The sequence below is a fragment of the Prionailurus bengalensis genome, chromosome F2, assembly GCF_016509475.1.
Source record: "Prionailurus bengalensis isolate Pbe53 chromosome F2, Fcat_Pben_1.1_paternal_pri, whole genome shotgun sequence".
Taxonomy (NCBI): domain Eukaryota; kingdom Metazoa; phylum Chordata; class Mammalia; order Carnivora; family Felidae; genus Prionailurus; species Prionailurus bengalensis.
In genome coordinates this window covers 47230345-47255099 of record NC_057353.1, presented here as the reverse complement: position 1 = coordinate 47255099, position 24755 = coordinate 47230345, and the positions used below count along the sequence as shown (strand labels likewise).

The window sequence follows — 24755 nt, the reverse complement described above, 5'->3', positions numbered from 1 at the left end:
TTTTAGCAAATAGATCGATCATGTTTAGAGGGTGGAAAATGCCTGTCCATTAGTAATTCTGCAGGTGCATCGTGGCACAGGGACACTTGAGGTTTTGGTGTGAGGGAGTCAGTGACATGGCATGTGAAGTATTCAGCTGGAAAATGCAGAACACCAGTCAGCTGCTCTCAGAAACGAACTCCACTGATCATACCAAAGCCCTGCTCTGACATTAAAACCCTATGGCCCGTTTTGTCTTATTGAAAAACACAGTGCTTGGCAATTTTTTCTAAGCTGACAAACATCATCCTATGGGAGCAGAAGGTGAGAGCTGTCCCATAGTTTCAGAACCTCATGTTAGTCTCGGTTGGACTTGTCTAGCGAGTCGACTCATCCATTTCCCAACGAGGCAGCAACCAGATATATTGGCATTATTCAGGATCACGCCCTGCTGTAAATGCTTATTCAGCCGCATTTCCAATAGTTTGGAACTGCTACTTTCATTCCCATTTCAATACATGTTTATGACCTGAATTTTTAACTCTGCCGCTTTTTTGATCACAAATCAGACTAAGCATTTATATTATGAAAAAAAAAAATGCTGGGCCAGCTGAAAAGTACACTCTAATTACAATAATAATGTAACAGCAAAAGAGACTTTATCTGATAATTAAAGAACTCTGGAGCATCATATTATAGCAAATTTTATGGGATGCTGCATTTTATTGATGAGTAAGAAGAACAGGGGTTGGAATAGATATGTTTCCTCAAAAAGTTTTGACTCAAAAACAGGAAAAATTCTCTTCCTATTTCTTTCAATTTCTTTCCTTTTCTTTTCCCCCTATTGAATTTCCTCCAAACTGAAAAAGTTCTTTTTTAAAAAAGCCAGTTTTCAACTTAGTTGTAATTAGGTTTTAATCAATGCAACTGTTTTTAACATTGTATACTGTCTTTCTCTCCAGTTAATTGGATTATCTTATAAGCCAGTTAACAGCCTGCAGTCAACATATTCTATCGGGCAAAATATTGGCTTCCATTAAGTGTCACGGAGGTGTTATTATCTCTGGGGGAAAAAAATGTAGAAACGGAGACACAAAGAAGTAGCATGAATGGCCCAGCTGATGTGAAAATGTCACATTTCCTGAACTGATTGGTGAGAAAAGTTGGCTACGCTTTGGGTCCAATCCCCTGGTGGGCCAGATAATAATATACTACCCTGGTCACAGATTCTGGTGAGCCAAACGTCTGACCTGTGTAAGCCACATGCCAAAATATAGATCAGGCACAAGAAGAATCTGTGTATATACCTGTCCTCACGGGCAGAAAGACCGCCGGAAGCACAAGCCCTGCTGAGACGGACGAGTAGTGAAATTAAACACTAAGGTTGACGTATACACACACATACACCTTGCAAATGTGAACTATGCCAGGTATGCTGAAGTATCCTGATGACTGTGTTGGAGGAACCCACATGTCACGCTGCATTTGTCCCAAATGACACATCACTTGTTTATTAAAGACATCCTTCTCTTATTTGTCCTTTAAATTCCAGGCCACTAAAGATAGCTCTCTTTAAGGTTAACCAATTCATGTTCTTTGTTGACTTTCTGAAATTATAAGAAAGAAAAAAAAAAAAGTTAAAATGTCAGCTAAATAAAGTGAACACTTGGGTATTTGGGTACTCCAAACCTACTTTGGAAATAAGAAGGCTATGAAATATAAATTTCTCATACATCAGTTGTAGCAAAGTTACCAGCGTATTTTAAGAATCCAAGTTGTGGGGCGCCTGGGTGGCTCAGTCGGTTAAGCGTCCGACTTCAGCCAGGTCACGATCTCGCGGTCCGTGAGTTCGAGCCCCGTGTTGGGCTCTGTGCTGACAGCTCAGAGCCTGGAGCCTGTTTCGGATTCTGTGTCTCCCTCTCTCTGACCCTCCCCCGTTCATGCTCTGTCTCTCTCTGTCTCAAAAATAAATAAATGTTAAAAAAAAAAAAAGAATCCAAGTTGTTATCATAAAAGACAGCTGTCTACTCCAAATCCCTTGTTTTTTCAGATTAAGAAACAAGAGCCAGACATGATAAGAGATATCCTTGTGGCACCCAAAAGAGCAGCAGGGCATAGTCGTGGCAACAGAGAGAAGCTTGCTGCCCATGTTAACCACTATTTAAGTCTGATGCAGGGCATCAGCAGTTCACAGGCACAGAAATTCTCCATGCTGGAACGCATTCCTGAGGCAGTGTGGTGTGGGGGAAAGAAGGCAGGGTTTAGAATCAGCTTTCCATTCCCAGTTCTGGCTCTTTTACTTACTAGCTCCCCACCCTGTAGCTGTGTGACAGTGACAAAAGTAACCTCTTGGAGCCTCAGTTTTTTCGTCAAAAAATTGGGGATAATCAGACCTAACTGTGAAGGTCTGATGTGAGGATTAGAGACACACAGTAAGTGGCCAAATTATAGCTATTATCATCGATAAGAGGCTTGACATAATCGTGAATTCAGTTTTTTATTTATTTTTTAGTGTTTAGTTTCCATGCAAGTTAGTTAGCATACAATGCAATAATGATTTCAGGAGTAGATTCCAGTGATTCATCCCCAGTGCTCATCCCAACACCCAGTGCTCATCCCAACAAGTGTCTTCCTTAATGCCTCTGACCCATTTAGCCCATCCCCCCACCCTCAACCCCTCCAGCAACCCTCAGTTTGTTCTCTGTATTTAAGAGTCTCTTATGTTTTGTCCCTCTCCCTGTTTTTACATTATTTTTGCTTCCCTTCCCTTATGATCATCTGTCTTGTATCTTAAATTCCATATGTGAGGGAAGTCATATGATATGTGTCTTTCTCTAATTTCGCTTAGCACAGTACCCTCTAATTCCCTCCACGTTGTAGCAGATGGCAAGATTTCATTCTTTTTGATTGCCAAGTAATACTCCACTGTGTATATATACCACATCTTTATCCATTCATCTGTCGATGGACATTTGGGCTCTTTCCATACTTTGGCTATTGTCGATAGTGCTGCTATAAACATGGGGGTGCATGTGTCCCTTCGAAAGAGCACACCTGTATCCCTTGGAGAAATACCTAGCAGTGCAGTTTCTGGGTAGTAGGGTAGTTCTATTTTTAATTTTTTGAGGAACCTCCATACTGTTTTCCAGAGTGGCTGCACCAGTTTGCATTCCCACCAGCAGTGCAAAAGAGACCCTCTTTCTCTGCATCCTCGCCAACGTCTGTTGTTGCCTGAGTTGTTGATGTTAGCCATTCTGACAGGTGTAAAGTGGTATCTCATTGTGCTTTTGATTTGTATTTCCCTGATGATGAGAGCAATGTTGAGCATTTTTTCATGTGTCGGTTGGCCATCTGGATGTCTTCTTTATGAATTCAGTTTTATATGGGAAGACACTACTAGGGACCTAGCTTCAGTAGGGCATGTCCTATGACTAACGGTTCCAAAATAACAAGCTGAAGTGATTATCTGTCATTCTCCACCTCTCTCCCCACATGCCTGTCACATTATACTTTAAGATAAAACATTTATTTTGAGAATTTGACCCAGTCTCGGGGTTGGATGCGTGACCATGAAATGCTATAAAGCTACATGGCCTGCGTGGGGACTGAGTTAGAAGTCTGGATTATCATTTGTAAGGTGTCCTAAGCAGGTGAGCCAACCATACCTACAAAGAACACGGAGGCCAGGGAATTCTCCCAGTTTCCACACTCAACAAACACTGAATGTAGATCATTGTCTCATTTGTACCCATGAGATTTTAATTTATGGAAGTAATGGAATGACGATATGGCGAGGTCAATGCCATTGAAAAAAGAGTTTATTACTTACATTACCACAGAGAAGGGGGCCCCCCACACCACGCAGGGTCACAGGGTGGGTACCAGGTTGTAGTTAGGACACAGAAGCAGAAGGCAGGGGAAAGCCTAGGCCAGCGCCTTTATCGGGGTTTGTGTGGGAAAGTCAAGGCTGGGCAGAGCAAACATTTTAGAATTAGCCAGTTTGAATAATTCAGGCCAGTTTGGGGCTATAGGGATGATCTCTGATTGACTGGTACCTGGCCCTGGGATGACTTAGGTCGGGGTTAACACTGGTGTGCTGTTGGAGAGTCAGGGAGAGTGTTGAGGGGATACACACGAGACTATACGTGCATACAGAAGGCATAGTTCTAGGCAGGTTGCCATTATCCTCAGGAAGTAGCTAGCACTGGGAGGGGCAGTCTCTCCCTGGGGCTGGAAGGCCTCCCAAATATTAAAACGCCATAAGACACGGGAAACAAAAAACATGATGAACACAGTGACATTAGTTTCAAACAAGTGTTTCCTTCTTCACACTATTTTCTACCCATCCCCCAAACACTTAGAGTTCTCCTATAGTATGCAGAGACTACATTGTCATCTTCTATGTAAATAGTGAGCACCCTTGGTTTCAAATCTGTACCTGGGTGGGGCACCTGTGTGGCTCAGTTGGTTAAGCATCCAGGTCTTGATCTCAGGGTTATGAGCCCTGTGTTGGGCTCTGCACTGGGTGTGAAGCATACCTTAAAAAAAAAAAAAAAAAAAATGCAGCCGGATGGAGTTTGGAGTGGTTTTAATTCTGCCTTTCATAAATAGAGTTCTTTTAAAAGACCATGAAGTTCATGTTGAGTCATCAAGTCATAGACGTTCAAGGACTAGAGGGGTCTGGGAAGTCACTCAAACCCCCTCTTTCATTTTATATCTGGGGAATCAACCATTAAACATTCTCCGGAGTCTCAATGGCTTAACTACTATTAAAATCAAACACAGAATATAATTAAGCATGTAATTAGAAACATTAATAACCATACTCAGCCAAAAAGTAGTTACATTTCAGAGTGCAACTAAATGCTTTTTTCTTGTCTTCTCTCCTCCAAAGTAATGGTTCAAAGTGGAGACATTAGAAAAATGTCTCTGCAGATCAGCAGAAGTCAGGGGAAACTACAGGAGTCATTTTCAGGACAGATTTCTCCGTATGGAATCAGCCCGCCGCCACCAATGCAATCAGTGGACTTTGGACAAAATCAAAGCCATCAGCTAGACCAAGACAGCTCTCTGGTTAAGATCAAGGCAAAGGCCCTCACCCAGTAGACATCTGTATGAATTGCTGTCTGGGGAAGAATGAAACACTCCATTCTTGACTTTTCTGTTTTGTCTTGGTGTTTCCACCTGTTTAAGAGTAATAATGTAAAGGCAGCAAGGACAGGCACATTACATTTTGGATACTTTTCCCCCTAGCTCGTTCAGCTGCCTGAGTCTAAAGATAAAGACGGTATGCCGAGAACTAGAAAAATGGAACAGGGGAAGCCAAGGCATGTCCTTACCTGGAATGAGAAGCAGAGACTAACTGCAGGGAGATGCCAAGGTGCTAATAAAACCTGGACTCATTATAATACCCGGAATTGTTCATCCGTCTTTCTGAAGCACCGAGCACTATGAAGACATACATACTGCCTGGAAACAGATACGGTTAGAAAATGATTAGAAACGCAGACTATTTTGTTCAGTTAGTTTTTGTTTTGTCACAGTAACGCACGCACACAGTTAAAACACCCTACTAGTCCTGCCAGGCTAGTTAGGAAAAACAGTTTCAGTTTCCTGCCTGCCGTTTTCTCTCTTTTCAGCCACAGCTGTGTACAATCCTGTCCGTCAATTCTTTTGGTATTTGCCTCTACACTTCTGCAAAATATTCTTATACTACCATTTCCTGCAAGTTTTTCTCAGTGTTACGCATCATCCAAGGACTTCCCACTGTGGCAAGTAAGAATTTAGCTCGCTTTCAGTGCTCTTCCCACCTCCTTGGCCCCATCCTGCCTCGACTTCGCATCCCTGCATCCTCCCAATTAAGTTATATTTGTAGTTATAATTGTGGTTAGATCCATATCTACATTATTATCGCTGTGTAAATGCTATTACAGCATGCTCTGTGATACTTAGAGGAGGACTTCTAACCTCCTCTAATGGAGGGATCATTCAGGTGTATCTTCATTCGACAAGTGTTTATTGATGCTTACACCCTGCCAAGCACTGTGCTCAATGCTGGTTACACAGGGGTAACCAGGGAGCTATGGGCCTTCCGTTGTGGTGTAGAACAGTCAGCCCAGGCTCTGGAACCAGACTGCCGGGGTCAAATATTTTCCACCTTCGGCGTGCCCGGGTGGCTCCGTTGGGTAAGTGTCCGACTTCCACTGGGATCATGATCTCTTCATTGGTGGGTTTGGGTCCCACATCGGGCCTACATTGGGCTCTGCGCTGGTGGGATTCTCTCTCTCCCTCTCTCTCTCTCTCTCTCTCTGCCCTACCTCCACTCCCACTCTCTCACGCGATCTCTCTCAAAAATAAATAAATAAACTTAAAAAAAAATCTTTTCCACTTTCTAGTCATGTGATCTTGGGTAACTTACTTAACCATTTTATACCTCAGTTACCTAAGAATTGTTGACACAATTACATGAATGAAAAGGTGTGAAGTACTATCAAGTATGTGTAATAGTACCTGGTAGAGAGTAGGCAATACAGAAATGTTACATATTATTGTTTTAGGAGTCAAATGGAAAGGAAAAATTTACATATATTCCACGAACTTATATATATAATTATATATGGTTGTATATGTATATACATACGTGTTTATGTATATGTGAATATGATGTCTATATTTATAATAAATTACTAAGAATGAAAAGTACAGAGTGCTACAAGAGTACTAAACCAGACGAATCCTTGTTTGTCTGTTTATGTGTTAACACTTTAAGTATATTCAGTTTATTGCGTGTCAGTTACACCTCAGCAAAGCTCTTTTTATTATTTTTTTAAGTTTGTTTATTTATTTTGAGGGACCAAGAGAGAAAGCATGAGGAAGAGAGGGGCAGAGAGAGGACAGAGCGAGAATCCCAAGTGGGCTCCGTGATCTGAGTGTGGGGCTTGGACTCATGAACCATGAGATCGTGGCTGGAGCTGGAGTGGGACGCTTTAACCGACTGAGCCACCCAGGTGCCCCAACAGAGCTCTTTGTAAAAGTAAGTACCTGAAGGTTTTCCTGCATTCATTAGCCACCCTTAAAGGAATCAATAACCTTGACGCCATCCTCCCAAATACTGTTCCACACCCCACTCCAATATAGCTTTTCTATTCTTTGCTATTCAATATTTTTACTTTCATGAGCATAGTCGACAGTATAAAATGCTTCCCTTTCTTAGAATTGCCTTTTGTATTTGTGTTTCTCTCTTTTTTAAATTTTCTTATTTGAGTATAATTGACAATGTTCTATCAGTTTCAGATGTGCAACATAGTGATTTGACAGGTTTCCACATTATGCTATATTCACCACACGTGTAGTCACCGTATATTGCTGTTACAATATTATTGACTATATTCCCTCTGCTGTGCGTCTTATTCTTATGACGTATTTACTCCATAACTGGAAGTCTGTATCTCCCTTTTTCCTTCGCCCATTTTGCTCATCTCACCATTTCCCTCTGGCAACCATCAGCTTGTTCTCTGTATGTATAGGTCTGATTTTGCTTTTCGATTATTTATTTTTGTTTCAGATTCCACATATGAGTGAAATCATGTGGTATCTGTCTCTCTCACTCTGACTTATTTCACGTAGCATAATACCCTCTGGGTCCATCCACGTTGTCTCAAAAGGCACGATCGCATCCATTTTCATGACTGTGTGATATTCCAATGTGCGTGCACACTTGTGTGTGCGTGTGTGTGTACCACATCTCCCTTATCCACTCATCTATCAGTGGACACTTAGGTTGCTTCCACATCTTAGCTATTGTAAATAATGCTGCAATAAACATAGGAATGCATATGTCTTTTTGAATTAGTGTTTTTGTTTTCTTTGGGTAAGTACCGAATAGTGGAATTATTGGATCGTATGGTATCTCTATTTTTAATTTTTTGAGGAACCTCCACACTGTTTTCCACAATGGCTGTCCAGTTTACATTCCCACCAACAGTGTATGAGAGTTCCTTTTTCTCCACTCAGAGGAATCCTCATTTAGATGGGGCTCAAGGAAGGAAGGCTTTTCTGAGAATGTGATATTTTAGCTGGAATTTGAAGAAGGAATATAAAGTAGACATACTGGAAGGGAGGGCAGGGCATACAAGAGAGGGGAGGGCATATAGCAAGGCCCCATGGTAGGGGGGTGGCTCGGTCAGTTAAGCATCCAACTTCGGCTCAGGTCATGATCTCGCGGTTTGTGAATTCAAGCCCCACGTGGGGTTCTGTGCTGACAACTTGAAGCCTGGAGCCTGCTTTGGTTTCTGTGTCTCCCTCTCTCTGTCTCTCCCCGACTCACACTCTGTCTCTGTCTCTGTCTCTGAAAAATAAATAAGCATTAAAAAAATTTTTTTAATATAACAGTTTTATTGGGATATAATTCACATAAGATACAAATCACTCATTTAAAGTACACAATTCAGTAGTTTGCAGTATATTCAGAGTGGTGCAGTCATCACCACAGTCAATTTTAAAACATTTTCATCATCCCAAAAGAAAGTCTGTACCCATTACCATATACTTCCCATCTCCTTCCAATTCTCCCAGCCCTAGGCAACCACTAATCTACTTCATCTTTAAAGACTTGCCTATTTTAGACATTTCATATAAATTAAATCACACAATATATGATCTTCTGTGACTGGTTTCTTTCACTTAGCGTAATGTTTTCAGTATTTGGCCATGTTGTAATATGTCTCAGTGCTTCATGCATTTTTATGGGTGTATAATATTCCATTTAGGGATTTTTTTTTTTTAAATATATATATTCCTTAAATGGAATATTATATATATTCCATATTATATATATGTATTATTATATGATATAAATTATATAATATAAAAATATAATATATATAATTATTATATATATAAAATGTGTATATATGGTGTGTGTGTGTGTATATATATATATATATGGTGTGTGTGTATATATATATATATATCTACCACTTTAATTTATCAACTCATCAGTTGATGAAAATTTGGGTTGTTTCTACTTTTTGCCTATTATAAATAGCCAAAATGCTATTTTGAGCATTCATGTACAAGCTATTGAGTAGATGTATGTTTTCCTTTCTCTCAGATATAGATCTAGAATAGGAATTCCTGAATCGTATGGCAGCCCTATATTTAACCTTTTGGGGAACTGCCAGAATATTTTCCAAAGAGGCTGCACCATTTTACATTGCAAGTATGGGGGTCCCATTTTTTCCACATCCACTCCAACACGTAATTCCGGTCTTTTTTTATTACATCCACCATTTTAGTAGGTGTGAAATACTATCTCAGTATTTTGATTTGTATTTCCATGATGGCTAATAACAGTGAGCACCTTTTCTTGTATACATTGGCCATTTGTATATCTTCTTTGAAGAAATATCTACTCAGATTTGTTACCCATTATTTAAATAGGTTACTTCTTTTGTCATGAATGCTTTTGGTGTCATATCTAAGAAAGCTTTGCTTAACTGAAAGTCATGCAGATTTATTCCTATATTTTCTTCCTAAAAATTTTATACTTTAGCATTTACACCTAGGTCTGTGATCCATTTTGATTAATTTTTGTGTACGGCATAAGATAAGGATTCAATTTCATTCTTTTGCATGTGGATATCCAAGTGTTCCCCCACCATTTGTTGATAGGACTATTCTTTCCCTGTTGAATTTTCTTGGCATCTGTGTTGAAATCAGTGTGAATATTTCTGGGTTCTCAAGTCTATCTGATTGACCAAATGCCTGGGTTTTTTTTTTTTAATTTTTTTTAAGTTTTTATTTATTTATTTTTGTGAGAGAGTGTGTGTGCAAGCAGGAGAGGGGGAGAAAGAGAGGGGGACAGAGGATCTGAAGCAGGCTTCGCGTGGACAGTAGGGAGCCTGATGTGGGGCTTGAAATCATGAACAGCGAGATCATGACCTGAGCCGAAGGCAGATGCTTAACTGACTGAGCCACCCAGGTGCCCCCCAAATGTCTGTTCTTCTCCAAGTACCATAGTCTTAATTACTGTAGCTTTACAGCCAAGTTTTGAAATTGGGAAGGGTAAGTCCTCCAACTTGGGTCCTCTCTTCAACGTTGTTTTGGCTATTCTGATGTAAAGAGAGAGCAGACTCCTCCTCCCTGTGTCTCCTCTACTCCCAATACTTCAGAACAACACTACTTCACTTCTGACACCAGACATGTAGGTTTTCCAAACATCAAACAATTTTGCAACATCAGCTGGGTGTCCTACAGTTTAACTCAATTCTGACACTATCTACCCGGGGATATCATCAGGTCTCACAGGTTAACAGCTCAGTCCTACAAGACAGTGCCCTCTGCCACCACCCCTGCCCTTCAGATGTCAGTAGCAAGTTCAGGCTGTTACCTGTGCTTGTGACTAACCTGCTATAAATTAGAGGTCCCCATGATCACCTCCTTAGGTTTGATTAACTTGCTAGAACAGCTCACAAAACTCAGAGAAACATTTACTTATGTTTAAACTGTTATTATAAAAGACATTATAAAGGATACAGATGTGCAGCCTGATAAAGAGGTACATAGGGCAAAGTTCAGAAGGGTCCCAGGTGCAGAGGCTTCTGTCCCCATGGAACTGGGGTGTGCCACCTTCCCAGCATGTGGATGAGTTTGCCAACTTGGAAGCTCATCTAATCTTGCTCAATAGTTTTTTTCTTTTAATTTTTTTTTCAACGTTTATTTATTTTTGGGACAGAGAGAGACAGAGCATGAACGGGGGAGGGGCAGAGAGAGAGGGAGACACAGAATCGGAAACAGGCTCCAGGCTCTGAGCCATCAGCCCAGAGCCCGACGCGGGGCTCGAACTCACGGACCGCGAGATCGTGACCTGGCTGAAGTCGGATGCTTAACCGACTGCACCACCCAGGCGCCCCGAAGCTTGCTCAATAGTTTTTATAGAACTTCATCTCCAGCCCCCTCCCTTTGCCTTCCTAGAGCTTAGTGGTTAGGGCTGAAAGGTTTTTTTTTTTTCTTCCAAATTTTTATTTAAATTCTAGTTAACATATAGTGTTAACATTGGTTTCAGGAGAATTTAGTGATTCATTACTTACATATAGCCCCCAGTGCTCGTCTTAACATGTGCCCTCCTTAATACCCATCACCCATTTAGCCCATCCCCCACCTCCCTACCTCCATCAACCCTCAGTTTGTTCTCTATTGTCAAGAGTCTCTTATGGTTTGCTTCCCTTTCCCTTTTTTTTCTTCCCATATGTTCATCTGTTTTAATTTCTAAATTCCACAGATGAGTGAAATCAAATGGCATTTGCCATTCTCTGACTTATTTCACTTAGCATAATACACTCTAGGTCCATCCACGTCATTGCAAATGGCAAGATTTCATTCTTTTTGATGACTGAGTAATATTCCATTACATATATATGTATATATAATATATACATATATATGTATATAATATATATGTAATGGAATATATATAATGGAATATATATATATAATATATATAATGGAATACATATATAATATATATAATGGAATACATATATAATATATATAATGGAATATATGTGTGTGTGTGTATATATATATATTTATATAAAATATCTTCTTTTTTTAATGTTTGTTTTTGAGAAAGAGAGTGTGAGCAGGGGAAGGAGGAGAGAGAGGGAGACATAGAATCCAAAGCAGGCTCCAGGCTCTGAGCTGTTAGCACAGAGCCCAACACTGGGCTCCAACTCACAAACCACAAGATCAAGACCTGAGCTGAAGTCTGAGGCTTAACCCACTGAGCCACCCAGGTGCCCCTATATACCACATCTTCTTTATCCATTCATCTATTGATGGACTCTTGGGCTCTTTTCAATAGTCTGGCTATTGTTGATGAAAGTTTTAATCCTTGGGGCTCCTGGGTGGCTCAGTTGATTAAGCTCAAAGCCTGGAGCCTGCTTCAGATTCTGTGTCTCCCTCTCTCTCTGCCCCTCCCACCCCTCCCTCAAAAAGAAATAAACATTAAAAAAAAAAAAGACAGTTTTAATCCTCTACTCCCTTGTTTGATGTGTTCACCAGTCTTATCTGGAGACCATCTAGGAGCCCCACCCTAAGCCACGAATTAGCATAAATTCAGGTAAACTCAAAAGGAGCTCCTTATCAATGACAAAAGACACTCCTATCACTCAGGAAATTCCAAGGGTTTAGGAGCTTTGGTTGAAGACCAAATCTATTTCTTATTTTACCCTGAGTTCCTTGGAATTTCCAGGTGAATCTCAAAATAAGCTTGTTGATTTATGCAAAAATGACAGCTGAGATTTCGATAGGGGAAGCACTGAATCTGCAGATAAATTTGGGGAATATTGCTACTTTTATAATATTACATTTTTTGATCCATGTACATGGAATGCCTTTCCATTTATTTAGGTTTTCTTTAAGTTCTTTCAACAATGTTTCGTAGCATTTAGAATATAAGTTTTGCACTTCTTTGTAAAGGTATTCCTAAGTATTTTATTCTTTTTGATGCTATTCTAATAAATTGCAGTATTTTAAAAGCCAATTCTAACATCTCTGAAATTGAGATACTGTACAATCAAGGGTATCTTAGCATTATGCCATAGTACAAGTGGCAGTAATTTTTTTTTTTTATCTTGGTGGAGATAAATGTGATTTACCATCAATAGCTTCTTTGATTCAATATCATACCATACGGTATTAAATGTGAAATGTCTATAAGACATTAAAGTGGAAATGGAAAATAGGCATTTGGATATATCAATTTAGAAATCAGAAGAGAATTGAACTAGAAGATAGATGTAGGGTCATCTGAAGTTCATTATTTTATTATTAAAAAAATTTTTTTTTCATGTTTATTTATTTTTGAGAGAGAAAGAGACAGAGCACAAGCAGGGGAGGGGCAGAGAGAGGAGACACAGAATCCAAAGCAGGCGCCAGGCTCTGAGCTGTCAGCACAAAACCTGACACAGGGCTCAAACTCACAAACCATGAGATCATGACCTGAGCTGAACTCCAATGCTCAACCGACTGAGCCACTCAGGCACCCCTGAAGTTCATTATTTTAAAGCCACAGCAATGAATGAGATTCCTTTGGGAAAACAGAGGTTCCTGCCCTGAGAAATCACAATAAGAAGTCGATTAGAAGAATAAGATATAGAAAAGGGAACATTTTTGTTTTGAGTTATTGTTGTCATTATTGCTATTATTATGCATCACTAAGTGGAAGGACCTATGAGGCCAGGACCTTGCCTCTTTTATACTCTAACGGACCTCTCTAAGCTCAGCACTTTCCTATATTTAGCTATTAACCTACATATCACAGATAAATTGGGAAAAGTGATTCAGAATAATCCGTTCATTTGAGAAATAATATATTGATTAACCATCAGCTCTCTCAGCCCTGAAAATCAGACATGAATACAAATAAATCAGTCTTTTCAAGTCTCCAGAGAAGCATTTTAATCTGATTGTGATTTTGGATTGAAAATAGGCACATGCTTATTGCGTATTAGCCTAGAGTAATTTTCTAAAGGTAGAAGAAGAAAACCAGTCAGTAGAAATACTGCAGCATTCACAATTAAAAGCAGAAATGTGTATAAAAATCCTTCCAAGGCGTTCCTATCCCATTTGCTGCCACATTTCTATAGAATAAGTAGGACACCAGCTGGTAGTAATGCTAATTCATCCGCCTTTCCTTTACTGTTTGTCACTTCTCAGATGCTGAATCTTTTCCATTCCTTTTTTCCCTTTTTCCCTTCAGATTTCAAATGCCCTAACCAACATATAGTTACTATAATACCACACCCTCTATGCAGTTCTCAACCAAGGGAGTTTTTGACCCCCAGAAGACATGTGGAAAGGTATGGAGACATTTTTCTTTTGTCAGAACTGGAGATAGGGTGCTACTGACTTCAAAAGGGTACAGGACAGGCATGTTGCCTCACATCTTACAATCCCCAGGGCAGCCCCTCATAACAATGGATTATCTAGCCCAAAGCGTCAGTAGTGCCAAGGTTGAGAAACTGTACCAATGGGGCTGAGTTTTTAGGTATATGAACTTTCCGGGAGCACACTCCTTAGCTTTTACCAAATTCTCAAAGGTGGTATAATGCAGAATTTTAAGGAACACTGGCTTAAATGGATGTTTCACCTAGGCCTTGGTAACAAGTGGCATATTAATACTATTTCACAGCAAAAATCACCTCTCTAGTTAAGACAACTTATCTTAGCTGGCCAAATTTCGCTGTCCCTTTCCACTGCCCACTCTGATTCACGGCCAAACACAACTCTTTGGATTTCCTGTCTCTAGGTTCTCCAAATACCACAATCCCCTTCTAGTAGACAGGTTAATACAGTTATTATGGTTATGGTGAATATTGATTAAGCTAGAGCTTCATGATACGCCAAGTTTTGGTTTCTCTAGACACCTCCAGTTCCTTTGGTCAATATCTATTTGGGCATGTGGTGATGAAAATTAGCTTACAACTGAAAACTAAAGAGATTAAAAAAAAATTTTTTTTAACATTTATTATTGAGAGACAGAGAGAGACAGAGCAAGGGCATGGGAGGGGCAGAGAGAGGAGGAGACACAGAATACCAAGCAGAGTACAGCCTCTGAGCTGTCAGCACAAAGCCTGATGAAGGGCTTGAACTTACAAACTGTGGGATCATGACCTGAGCTCAAGTCGGAGGCTTAAGCGACTGAGCCACCCAGGCGCCCCTTTCCTGGTTATTTTAAACAGTTCAGTTGTAATATCTGTATCCCAGTCCAGCTAACCTGGGATGTAGTTATATTAAACTAGCAACTCCTGCGCACTTACAGGCAAATTTGGGAGAGTGGAGGCTATGGGCAAGGTGACTGGGTCAAATGCAAAAGCCTCCCTTTTCCTTGTTACGAATAAATCTAATTAGAAACCAACAAGGGGGGGGGGGTACACGAGAGAATAAAGCCAATGTCTAAAATGCCCTTTCCAGATAATCAGCAGATACAATAATCGTTACAATCGCAATCGCTCTTAATCAGATACTGGAAGTTGGCTGTGGTGGCCTATAAATCAAGAGAAACCAAACCAACCCAACTTAGCCATTTCCCCAAATATTAGCAACTCTGTATAGTTAGTAGTCCGCTAATCCGATCAGGGAGCCCTAGCCAGCAACACTGAGGCTGGAATCCTGAACTCCCTAAAAACCCCAGATGGGTAAAATAAATAAATAAATAAATAACCGGGGTTTCCGTGGGAACGCGGTAAAGGGAGGCCGATGAGAGAACAAAGGCCGCGTCCCTATTAGGAGCTGCCGGGCCCACGGGCCGCACTGGGGGCGAGGGCGGCGGTGCGTCCGGGTGGCGGGCTGCCCGGTGTCCCACGCCGCCGCGGCGCTGGCGCACCTCTCCCGGCCAGTCCCCGGAGCCACAGCATAGCAGGGCGCCGGCGAGGCGGGAGGCGAGTGCTAAGGGCCGCGAGGGCCGAGGCTGGCCGCCGCCCGAGTGAGTGTGCTAGCGAGCGACTTGTGAAACACGCCGCGGGCCGTCACCCAGCAGGACAGCGAACACGCGGCGCGGCGCCGGCTGAAGCCGCCTACATAGCGCACGCGGGAGAGGAGGGGCGCCGGGGACAGAGGGCGACGTCCCCTGCAGTTCCCGTCTCGCAGGGGTCGCCGGCGCCGCCAGGCCCCGCCCCCTGGCGCTTATGTAATAGGGGCGCGCTGCCATTGGCCTGCGCGACCGGAAAGGGCGCAGGCGTGCGAGCAGAGGAGGGGCGGGGGAGGTGGCCGCAGCAGGAAGGCGAGTGGGCGGCGAAAAGCGGGCGGGCGCTGGGGCGACTGGGAGAGCTGCGCGGCGTGCGCGGGCACGAGCGTAGTGGCCTCCCCCGAGGCTGAGGCGGCGGCGGGCGCGCGCGGCGGCGGGTTCGAGGCGCGGGCTGTTGTGCTCTCCGCTCTCCTCTTTCCCCTCCTTGGCGGGTGGAGGAGGCCGAAGCGGTGCTGGGCGCGCTCCCCCTTGCTCTCCCTCCGGCCACCTCCCCCGGCCCTCTCGCGCTGCGCGGTCTCTCCGACGCAAGACTGTCCCGGCCCGGGTGAGCGGCAGTGGGGGCGGCGCTGACGCCGCAGGACGTCCGGGAGCCGGGGTGGGGGCCCGGCGGCGGGGTCGCCGCGGGTCGCGAGGGGCCGCCGGCCTCCCCGTCTCCCAGGCGGCGGCCCGTCCTGTCCCAGCGCGGGCCGCGGGCAGGAGGGAGAGCTCGGGCGCCTGCCAGGCCCTGCAGGTGGCCGGGTTGCAGGCCGCGGAGCGGAGCGGTAACCTTACCCCTTGGCGACAGCAGCTGGTCGGTTTCTCGAGGCCCGGGCTCCCCGTGGCCGAAGGGGCCGGGTTTGGGGCGGCCAAAGCCTCGGGGAGGCGCGTCTCGGGCCGGAATCTGTGCGGAGTGGCGGGTAGGTGGGGGCTGTGTGGCCGGACCGGGGAAGGAGCTCCCCGAGGCGGGAGAGGCCGGTTGGGAAGGAAGGCGGGCCGGGCTGCAGCTGGGGTCGGTCAAGTGTTGGGTGAGATAGACCTTACTCCTGGTGCTTTTCTCTACCCTCGGTGAACGGATGGAGTTAAAACGTGGGGGTCAGGATGTTGATCACTGCCTGGGCCTCTTCGTTTCAGATGGTTATGGAGAATGATCCTACTTCCTGGATCGAAAAATCTTTTCTTACTCAGTTGTTTGGGTTTTAAGAGGATCTTAGGGGGCACTCCTTACTTGTTGCCTCCTGTGAAAGCTCTTCATTTTAGAACAACTCTTTATTCGTTCTCCTTCCCTCTTTGCAGCCCTCTCGGAAAATTACAGTAAATAAGAGTAACATTAAAAATCTGCGTTTAAGGTATTTGTAAGTGACTTGTTGCCCCTGAGTTTGTCGTATGTAATTAAGAAGTTGTGCTTAAGATTTTGTAGAAAATTCGATTTGGCTTGAGAGCATTTCTTAAGTTGAGCTGTCCAAAAGCAGGTGGCTTGTTCGTTTGCATTTCTGCTTTCAGAAAGGAAATTAATGCAGTGAGTTGTTGGAAGTTAGGGGCCTACCCCACGCATTTAGACTGTTGATTCGATTTCCTTTACGGGGTGTTCAGTTTTCTGTTTTAAAAATAAGAACAAGCGACAGCAGTCTTTACTTATCAAAGCTTTTATGGTTTTATTTACTACTTTAGATGACAACGGAAAATAGGTTAAATCTATGGTGTAATGTTATATTTTAGGAGAAGTCCTAGGTGGAAAAGTTAAAAATAATATTCATCTCATGACATTGTACAGAGCACTGCCTGAAAGTGGTATCAGAATAGCTATTATCTTGTAATTATCAAAGAAATTTCTGGAATTAGTGGCATTAAAACAATTGAGGTTACCCGCAAAATCAGTGTTAGCATGCGTGGCAGACATTGTGTAGAAGAGTTCAGAAGCCTGAGAGGACTGAAGTATTCTAACATAAGGTACTGATACAAGATGTTATAATAGACTGGGATACATAAAGATTGCATACCTGTTAGCATCCACATCATACTCAAGTATCTAAAACGGTTTCTGTGGGAACAGGTTTGATATGCTGCCATAACATTTGTACTTAAATATACTTAAAATCATTCCGTTTGGCTTGGAAATAACAAATATTTGGCTTTTGAAAAGCGAAAATGGAAGTTTGGTGTTCAAGGACTAACACATCTGGTAATATTTACCATTGGATGGGAACGGGGTTCTTACATTAGGCTAGCATACTAAAAATTCTTGTAGTTTGTTAAAATAGCTGGCTTTTTAGAAAAGCATTGAGTCTCTTCTATATTTTACTTGACTTTCATTTCAGTGTTAAATACTAGTGGGAACTTGTCCAAGCAGTGTATTTATGTATTCAGTTTCCCTTTTTCGGGGAGAACCTCATGTGCTTCTATGAAATGCTTTGATTTTATATCCATTAACTAATTAGGATCCCAGTCAGAAAAAGCCAGTACTGTTTTCTGGTTAAAGGTGATGTAGGTCCATGTTATGTTCATGCCCTGCAGTGATTTAGAAGTTTAAAACTTGGGGCGCCTGGGTGGCGCAGTCGGTTAAGCGTCCGACTTCAGTCAGGTCACGATCTCGCGGTCCGTGAGTTCGAGCCCCGCGTGGGGCTCTGGGCTGATGGCTCGGAGCCTGGAGCCTGTTTCCGATTCTGTGTCTCCCTCTCTCTCTGCCCCTCCCCCGTTCATGCTCTGTCTCTCTCTGTCCCAAAAAATAAATAAACGTTGAAAAAAAAAATTAAAAAAAGAAAGAAGTTTAAAACTTAATTGCATTGCTAGTCAAAGCTATACATAGGAATTCTACTTAGGACCCAATTTCAATATATTTAAAAGGTAGCTGGGGCTCCTAGGCCCTTTATGAGCAGGTTTAATGTGTGTTGTCCAATAGAAGACTTTAATGTTTTTTTTATTAAGTTTTTATTTTAATTCCAGTAGAGTTAACATGTAGTGTTATATTAATTTCAGGTGTACAATATTAGTGATTCAGTAATTCTATACATTACTCAGTGCTCATCATGATGAGTGTATTCCTTAATCCCCATCACCTATTTTCACCCATCCCCCTACCCACCTCTGATAACCATCAGGTCTTTATAGTTAAGAGTCTGTTTCTTGGTTTGAGAAGCCTTTAATTTTTTTTTTTTAAGTTTCTGCAGTTCTTCTTTTTTGTTGTTGTTGTTTTTTTGTTTTTGTTTTATAAGTTTATTTGAAGAGTGAGCAAGAGCAGGGGAGGGAGAGAGAATCCCAAGCAGGCTCTGTACGGACAATGTGGGGCTTGAACTCAATAACCGTGAGATCCTGACCTGAGCTGAAATCAAGAATCAACCCAGCCACCCAGGTGCTCCACGAAGACTTAAATTTAATGAAAAAGTAAAAGTAACTTTTTCAGTGACATTTATTTTTAACCCATTTAGCTTCATTTCAGACTATCAGTAGTAAAAAGTGGTACCTTTCATTTTTGTAAAGGTACCTTTACCCTTTTTACAAGGTTTATTCTCTCAATTGGGAACTAATTTAATCTTATTTAGTAATTTCTCCAGCAATCCTGCAAAGATCAATTGTTTAGAAAGATTTAGAATAGCATAGTGGTTTTATGTAACCTGAGTATTTAGGAGAACAGTTCCCATTGCTCTTAGGATCTCCTTCAGAACCTTTAGATGACAGCTCTAAATTTCTCTTAAATTGTAAGAATCTTAATTCATGACAGTTAATACTAGCAAGGGAAAGTACCTTTGCAAAGTGATCAAGCAATTGCTTGGGGAAGAGTGCTAAACTTTTTTGGTAAAGTTTTGAAGGTTACGTACGGCAAAGTGTACAGATCTTAGATGTACAGCTCAGTGAGTTTTTACAAGTAAACACAACTATATAACCATTACCCTGATCAAGAGATAGAACATATCAACTGCCCCCCATGCCCTTTTTTCCCAGTCACCACCTCCTAGATTAGCTTTGCCTGTTTTGAACTGTATACAATCCGTATGTTGTGTCTGGCTTCTTTTCTTTAACACTGGATACGACCCTGTTACTTGTAACCATAGTTTTTTTCTTTGTGAATGCAGGTAGTATTCCATTGATAAGTATACCACAAGTTATGTATCCATTTTATTAACTGGAATTTGCATTGTTTCCAGTTTTGGAAACAAGTACTCTGGACATTCTTGTACTGCCTTTGGGTGGATATGTACATTTGCATTTCTGTTGGGAAATGCACAACATTTCTGTTGGGTGTGCATGTACATTTGCATTTATATTGGGAGTGGATTTATTAGGTTTATAGAGTACACCAAAACAGTTTTCGACAGTGGTTGTACTAATTTATTCTCTAGTAGCATTGTATGTGAGAATTTGAAAACCCATACATTTTGACTGACAGCTCTATAAAACGTAAGTCTTCAACTCTTGAGAGCATTACCATACTTCGATTACTCGGTATTAATCACTCTAATGCCTCAACTTCTGTTTTTAGATATGGCTCGTGGACAGCAGAAGATTCAGTCGCAGCAGAAAAATGCCAAAAAGCAAGCTGGACAAAAGAAGAAACAAGGACATGACCAAAAGGCTGCTGCCAAAGCTGCCTTAATATATACCTGCACTGTCTGTAGGGTAAGGGGAGTGGGACGGCATAACCCTCCTGTGGACAGTTCTTTGCTTAGACGTTGCTGTATCGAGGTTAAAGTTTTGCAGCCATGGCAAAATAGATAGATTGGAGAGCTGCTTATTTTAGGTTTCCATCTTCAGTTGTCTGTTCCATAAATATTTTTTTGACTGGCTCCTGTGGCCAGGCCCAGTTCTCTAGGTGTTGGGGGAAGGGAGTGAACAAAGCAAAGTCCTTTTCCTCGTGAAGAATAAAGATGTCTTCTTCAGGGCAGATACTACACTTTGAACTTTGTAAGAAGTCAGATCTACATTCTTAGTTTAGAGCTGTACGAGACACAAGTATACCCCTGGTTATGTAATTGTCTTTTTTCTTCACTGAATTCTTAGGAGGTCTGCAAAACTCTACGGAGTATTTTTACGTTAGGGCCTTTCCTAGAATTCATATGTTTTATTAGATTTGAAGAGTAGTCATAACAACTACTATTGAGTGCATATCTGGTGTTCTACACGTATGAGCCCATTAATCCCCACAATCACCCTATGAGATAAAGGACTTTTATTCTCATTTTACAGAAAAGTAAACTGAGCCATGGGGATTAAATAACTTGTGCAGGGTCACCCAGCTAGTACAGAGAAGAGCTGGGATCTGAAGCTGGGCAGTCTAGTTCCTGAGCCCACCCTCCAGGCCACCATACCACACTTCCTTTCAAAGAAGGTTTTCTTCAGTTCCAAGCCAGTTTCTTTCTTGCTTTTTTGTTTAAGCTCAGCACCTTTGAAGTTCGTGAATAGAAGTGCCAAAGGAAAAACACATAGTGACGGTGGTCCAGTACATATGCATGTATACATATGTATATGTATTTTTTTCCAAAGCCCCACACCTTGGTAGGGTTGTGGGAAGGGATCTTGGTAAGACACGATTCCAAAACTAAAGTTTATCATCTGAAGGCATTACTGATGAAATTGAAGTTTCTAACTACATGAAGTTCTCGTTAAGAGACGAAACCTATTACATTAAGTATCTTGTTCATACTGAGCTTTGAGACACTCAAAATAATGCAATTGAGCAACTTTAAATTCTCTTTGGAAAAAGACAGGGTAAAAGTAAATTTCATTAAATTACTGATGAGTAAATGCCTCGATTTGAAAGTACTAGAGTAGGGGTGCCTGTGTGGCTCAAACATCTGACTCTTGATCTCTGCTCCTGAGTGGGATTGAGCCCTGCAGTGGGCTCTCTGCTGACAGCACAGAGCCTGCTTGGAATTCTCTCTGCCCCTATCCCAATTGCACGTGCCCCTCCTTCCCTCCCCCCCCCATACACACACACACACTAAATAAGTAAATCAAGTTTTAAAAAATAATAAAAGACCTAGAGTAGTTCACCTCTTTAAACTCCCCAAAATAGCCAAAACTTGTATTTCATGTTTTGTTTAACTGCCTGAGCAAGAGAATAAATTACTGAAGGTCCTTGCCTAGGGAAGTTGGTGTAGTGTAACATTTGAGAACTGAAGTACAGTATGAGGTTGAAACAGGTCTTGGACAAATTACACTCTAGGTTTTAGTTTCTTACGTGAAATGAGGAATAATAGTAGGAACTAATTTAAGATTACTGGGAAGGTCCTATGAGAATTCAGGTAACCTGCTTAACATAATGTGTTAAGTAAATGTTATCTCTTGTTTCCTGTTAAACAAGCGGAATCCTTTATGTAACCCACCTATTCTCCATATGTGAAATACGGTCATACGTTAGGAATTTCTTTGTTACAAGGTCCTTTTTCATATGCCAGCCACTAGTTGCAGGAACTTAAAAGTATTTTGAGATGATTGTCTATCGTGAGCAGGCTCAGGATTTGAAAAGTTAACACATTTTTATTTCATGAATGAGGTCTAACTCTTTTTGCACATTTTTTAAAATTAGACACAAATGCCAGACCCTAAGACCTTCAAGCAGCACTTTGAAAGCAAGCATCCTAAGACTCCACTTCCTCCAGAATTGGCTGATGTTCAGGCATAAAGTTGTTTACAGGTAGTTGACCTTTTGTCTTTTCCTTTGTTAATGTCAAGGTTGTATACGAGAGCAAAATTATCTTCTGTAACTGAAATTAATGTCTACCTTTTTTCTAGCTGAGATTTTATTGCTTCCCCTTTTTTAAGTTAGTGTTTACCTTCACAACTGTTAAAAACCCATTTTCCCAAACCAGATCTTCTCAATGCCTTTGAAACACCCAAGTTTTTACTACTGTAGCCCAAAATGGGGGGCTGAGGTGATGCTGGCCAGCTCTGGTCCAAGAATGGAAGAGACTTACCAGCCTAAAGAAAGTAACTATTACAAAGGCATTTGAGGGTCTTGCTCCCAGAAATGATGCAGAACAATGTTCCTGAGTGCCTTGTTGCAGGTATTTTAGAGTGTTTAACAGAGCTTCTGAACGCGTTGAAATACGTAGCAAAATGTGGGCTTACATTGTATAAACTTGATAGTGGCTTGAAAATAATCAGTTTACATTTTTTGTGTGGTTTTTGTTTTCCCTAAGTGGTGGTGATGGTGTGAGATAACTTCCTTTTTAAAGTAAATTTATCAAAGATTTGTGTATAAAATCATTGACAGATCCATCAGAATGACTTGGTAGCTTAGGCGTGTGGTGCATTCTTCTCAGACATTTGAAATGCATATAAGTGGTATTTGTGCAATGCTTACATTCACTGAAAATTCCATTTATGTTTTATAGGTGAATTCACGACACCTTTGGCTCTTCTACTGTCTCAGACCTTAGGTAACAAACCTGCAGCTGCTTTTCTAACAAACTGTTGATCAGCAAAAATAAAGGGGCTACAGAAACACTCATTTTTATGCTGTTCCCTTTTGGGCTTCATGCAAAGACAATTCTGTGTAAATGTACAGTTGACTCTGATTTGGAAATCTGAAAATCAGTCCATCCTTGTTATAAAAAATTTTTTTACAATTGTAATTATATTGATGTTCATATTGTGTAAAATAACTCATTTAATAAAGTAGTACTTTGATTTTACAACATCACAGGATAAATGGTTCTAGAAATTCTGTTCTAACCTTCCACATTATTTGCCTTACAAAAATCTAATGAATTCGTCAGCTAGAATTGCAAGCGCAGTTCCTATCTCCCTTTCTCAGCTCAGTGGCAGGTTCGCTAGTTACATTGGAGCAGACTCATTCATAGTTTTATTGGCAGCTGCTGGTCTAGGTGAAGAATGACTTACCTGCTGCCTTAGTATATTACCACCATGTGTCATTTCCCCCTCTGATCATTTCCTGTGTTTGAGGTTGGAATATTTTAGCCTGCTGTGTGACCTGGCCGTAGCTGCCAGCCAGGTATACCCTCTAGATAACTGACAAATTCCTAATGTGGTTGGATTTTCAGTGAGCCCTTCTGAAAGAATAGGTTCTGAAGTATATGCCGTAACGAAATAATCCAGCTTTCGTTTAATACAAAACCTGATGGATCACATGTGAACTGGTAAAGATCTATCTTATATAAATTACACCTATGGATTCTTTCACAATTCTTCAGGTTCATTAATTTGAGATTAAAACTCCAAATTTGATGGAATTTATTAATAATTTGGCCAATTTTATGAGTGGTTTCCCTTAATAGGAAGATTGGAATGACTTGCTGCTGGGTTAATTCCCAGAACCTTCTCCCTCCTTTCGTTTGTAAGTGAATGGTTGGTTTTAGAAGTTTACTTTGTACTGGTTCCTGAAATCAAAGACTGTACAGTATGATTTGTCTGAACTAGAGAAGTATTAAAATAGGCCAATGTCCACATTCTTTTGGCTCTAAGGATGGGGAAGTGGGTTGGTTCCGATGGATGAGGTATATCCCATCCAGTTAAGGAAGACTAATTTTAGGGTCCTTCTAATTTGCTTTTGTCAGCTATTAGCTTTACTAGTGAAACTGCTTTAACTCGGTTTAAAATTTGAAGTTAATATAATAGGAAGAACACTCAACTATTTACTGGTAATTGCTTAGAGCCACGAATCTGATCCTGTGGGTCACAAAGCACGTTCCCTCTTTCTGCTGTAATTCATCACTGCATTTGTTTCATAGCTGTGCGTATTCTGCCCACCTTGTTTGACTTCACTGTAAGTTTAAAATAAGATATTTACGAGGAAAAGCTTCAGTGGTGATAGTTTCTTAGCAACTTCTGTTACGTTCTTACTTTAAAATAGTCTTTTTTTTCCGTGTAATTTCCTAAGTTCAGATTTAATATCTGTTATTTCCTAATATGTTGGTTACCAGAACATTAGAATTTGCCTGATTGCTTGTGGTGGGTATTACAGAAGTTCTGGTTAAATTACAATTCAAAGGTTTTTAAAAGTGCTTTGACCATATGTATGTTTACATTTAGTAACAAATCATTTAAAAACCATTCACAAGTTTTGGTTTTATTTTTTTTTTCATTTGTTTTACTGGCTGTAATTCAGAATAAAAGCTTTTTGTTCTTGTACTTAACCCTTTTTTATAAGCAGCTGAAGACACCATATTTAACTTTATATCTCAGTGATAGGAAAATAGCTGCATCGGTCTTGCATAAGACATTGATTCTCATACTTCATGTAAGGATTATTAGTTACAATCCCTTCTTTATTATGTTTGAGTTAAATTTGCTCTAAGGGGAAAATGAAAATTCC

At 41.2% G+C, this 24755-nt stretch overlaps 1 protein-coding gene across 4 annotated transcripts; it reads left to right on the top strand.

The window, feature by feature from the left end:
- Positions 1-15368: 15368 nt before the first annotated feature.
- On the top strand, positions 15369-23123 carry ZNF706 (zinc finger protein 706). Of its 4 annotated transcripts, none has more exons than XM_043601489.1 (4): positions 15369-15466; positions 19962-20098; positions 22008-22115; positions 22816-23123. In XM_043601489.1, the coding sequence occupies exons 2-3, from the start codon at positions 19964-19966 to the stop codon at positions 22101-22103; spliced, it is 231 nt and encodes a 76-aa protein (XP_043457424.1). In that variant the 5' UTR covers positions 15369-15466; positions 19962-19963; the 3' UTR covers positions 22104-22115; positions 22816-23123. The 4 variants fall into 4 exon arrangements, with proteins under 4 accessions (XP_043457424.1, XP_043457423.1, XP_043457426.1 ...); XM_043601488.1 differs by lacking the exon at positions 15369-15466 and adding an exon at positions 15775-16052; XM_043601491.1 differs by lacking the exon at positions 15369-15466 and adding an exon at positions 16107-16404.
- Positions 23124-24755: the final 1632 nt, after the last annotated feature.

Excerpts from the sequence above, each read along its gene's own strand:
- ZNF706 (XM_043601489.1), top strand. The coding sequence starts at position 19,964 with ATGGCTCGTGGACAGCAGAAGATTCAGTCGCAGCAGAAAAATGCCAAA. Across the intron at positions 20,099-22,007 it reads ATACCTGCACTGTCTGTAGG|ACACAAATGCCAGACCCTAA; the intron begins GTAAGGGGAGTG and ends TTTTAAAATTAG.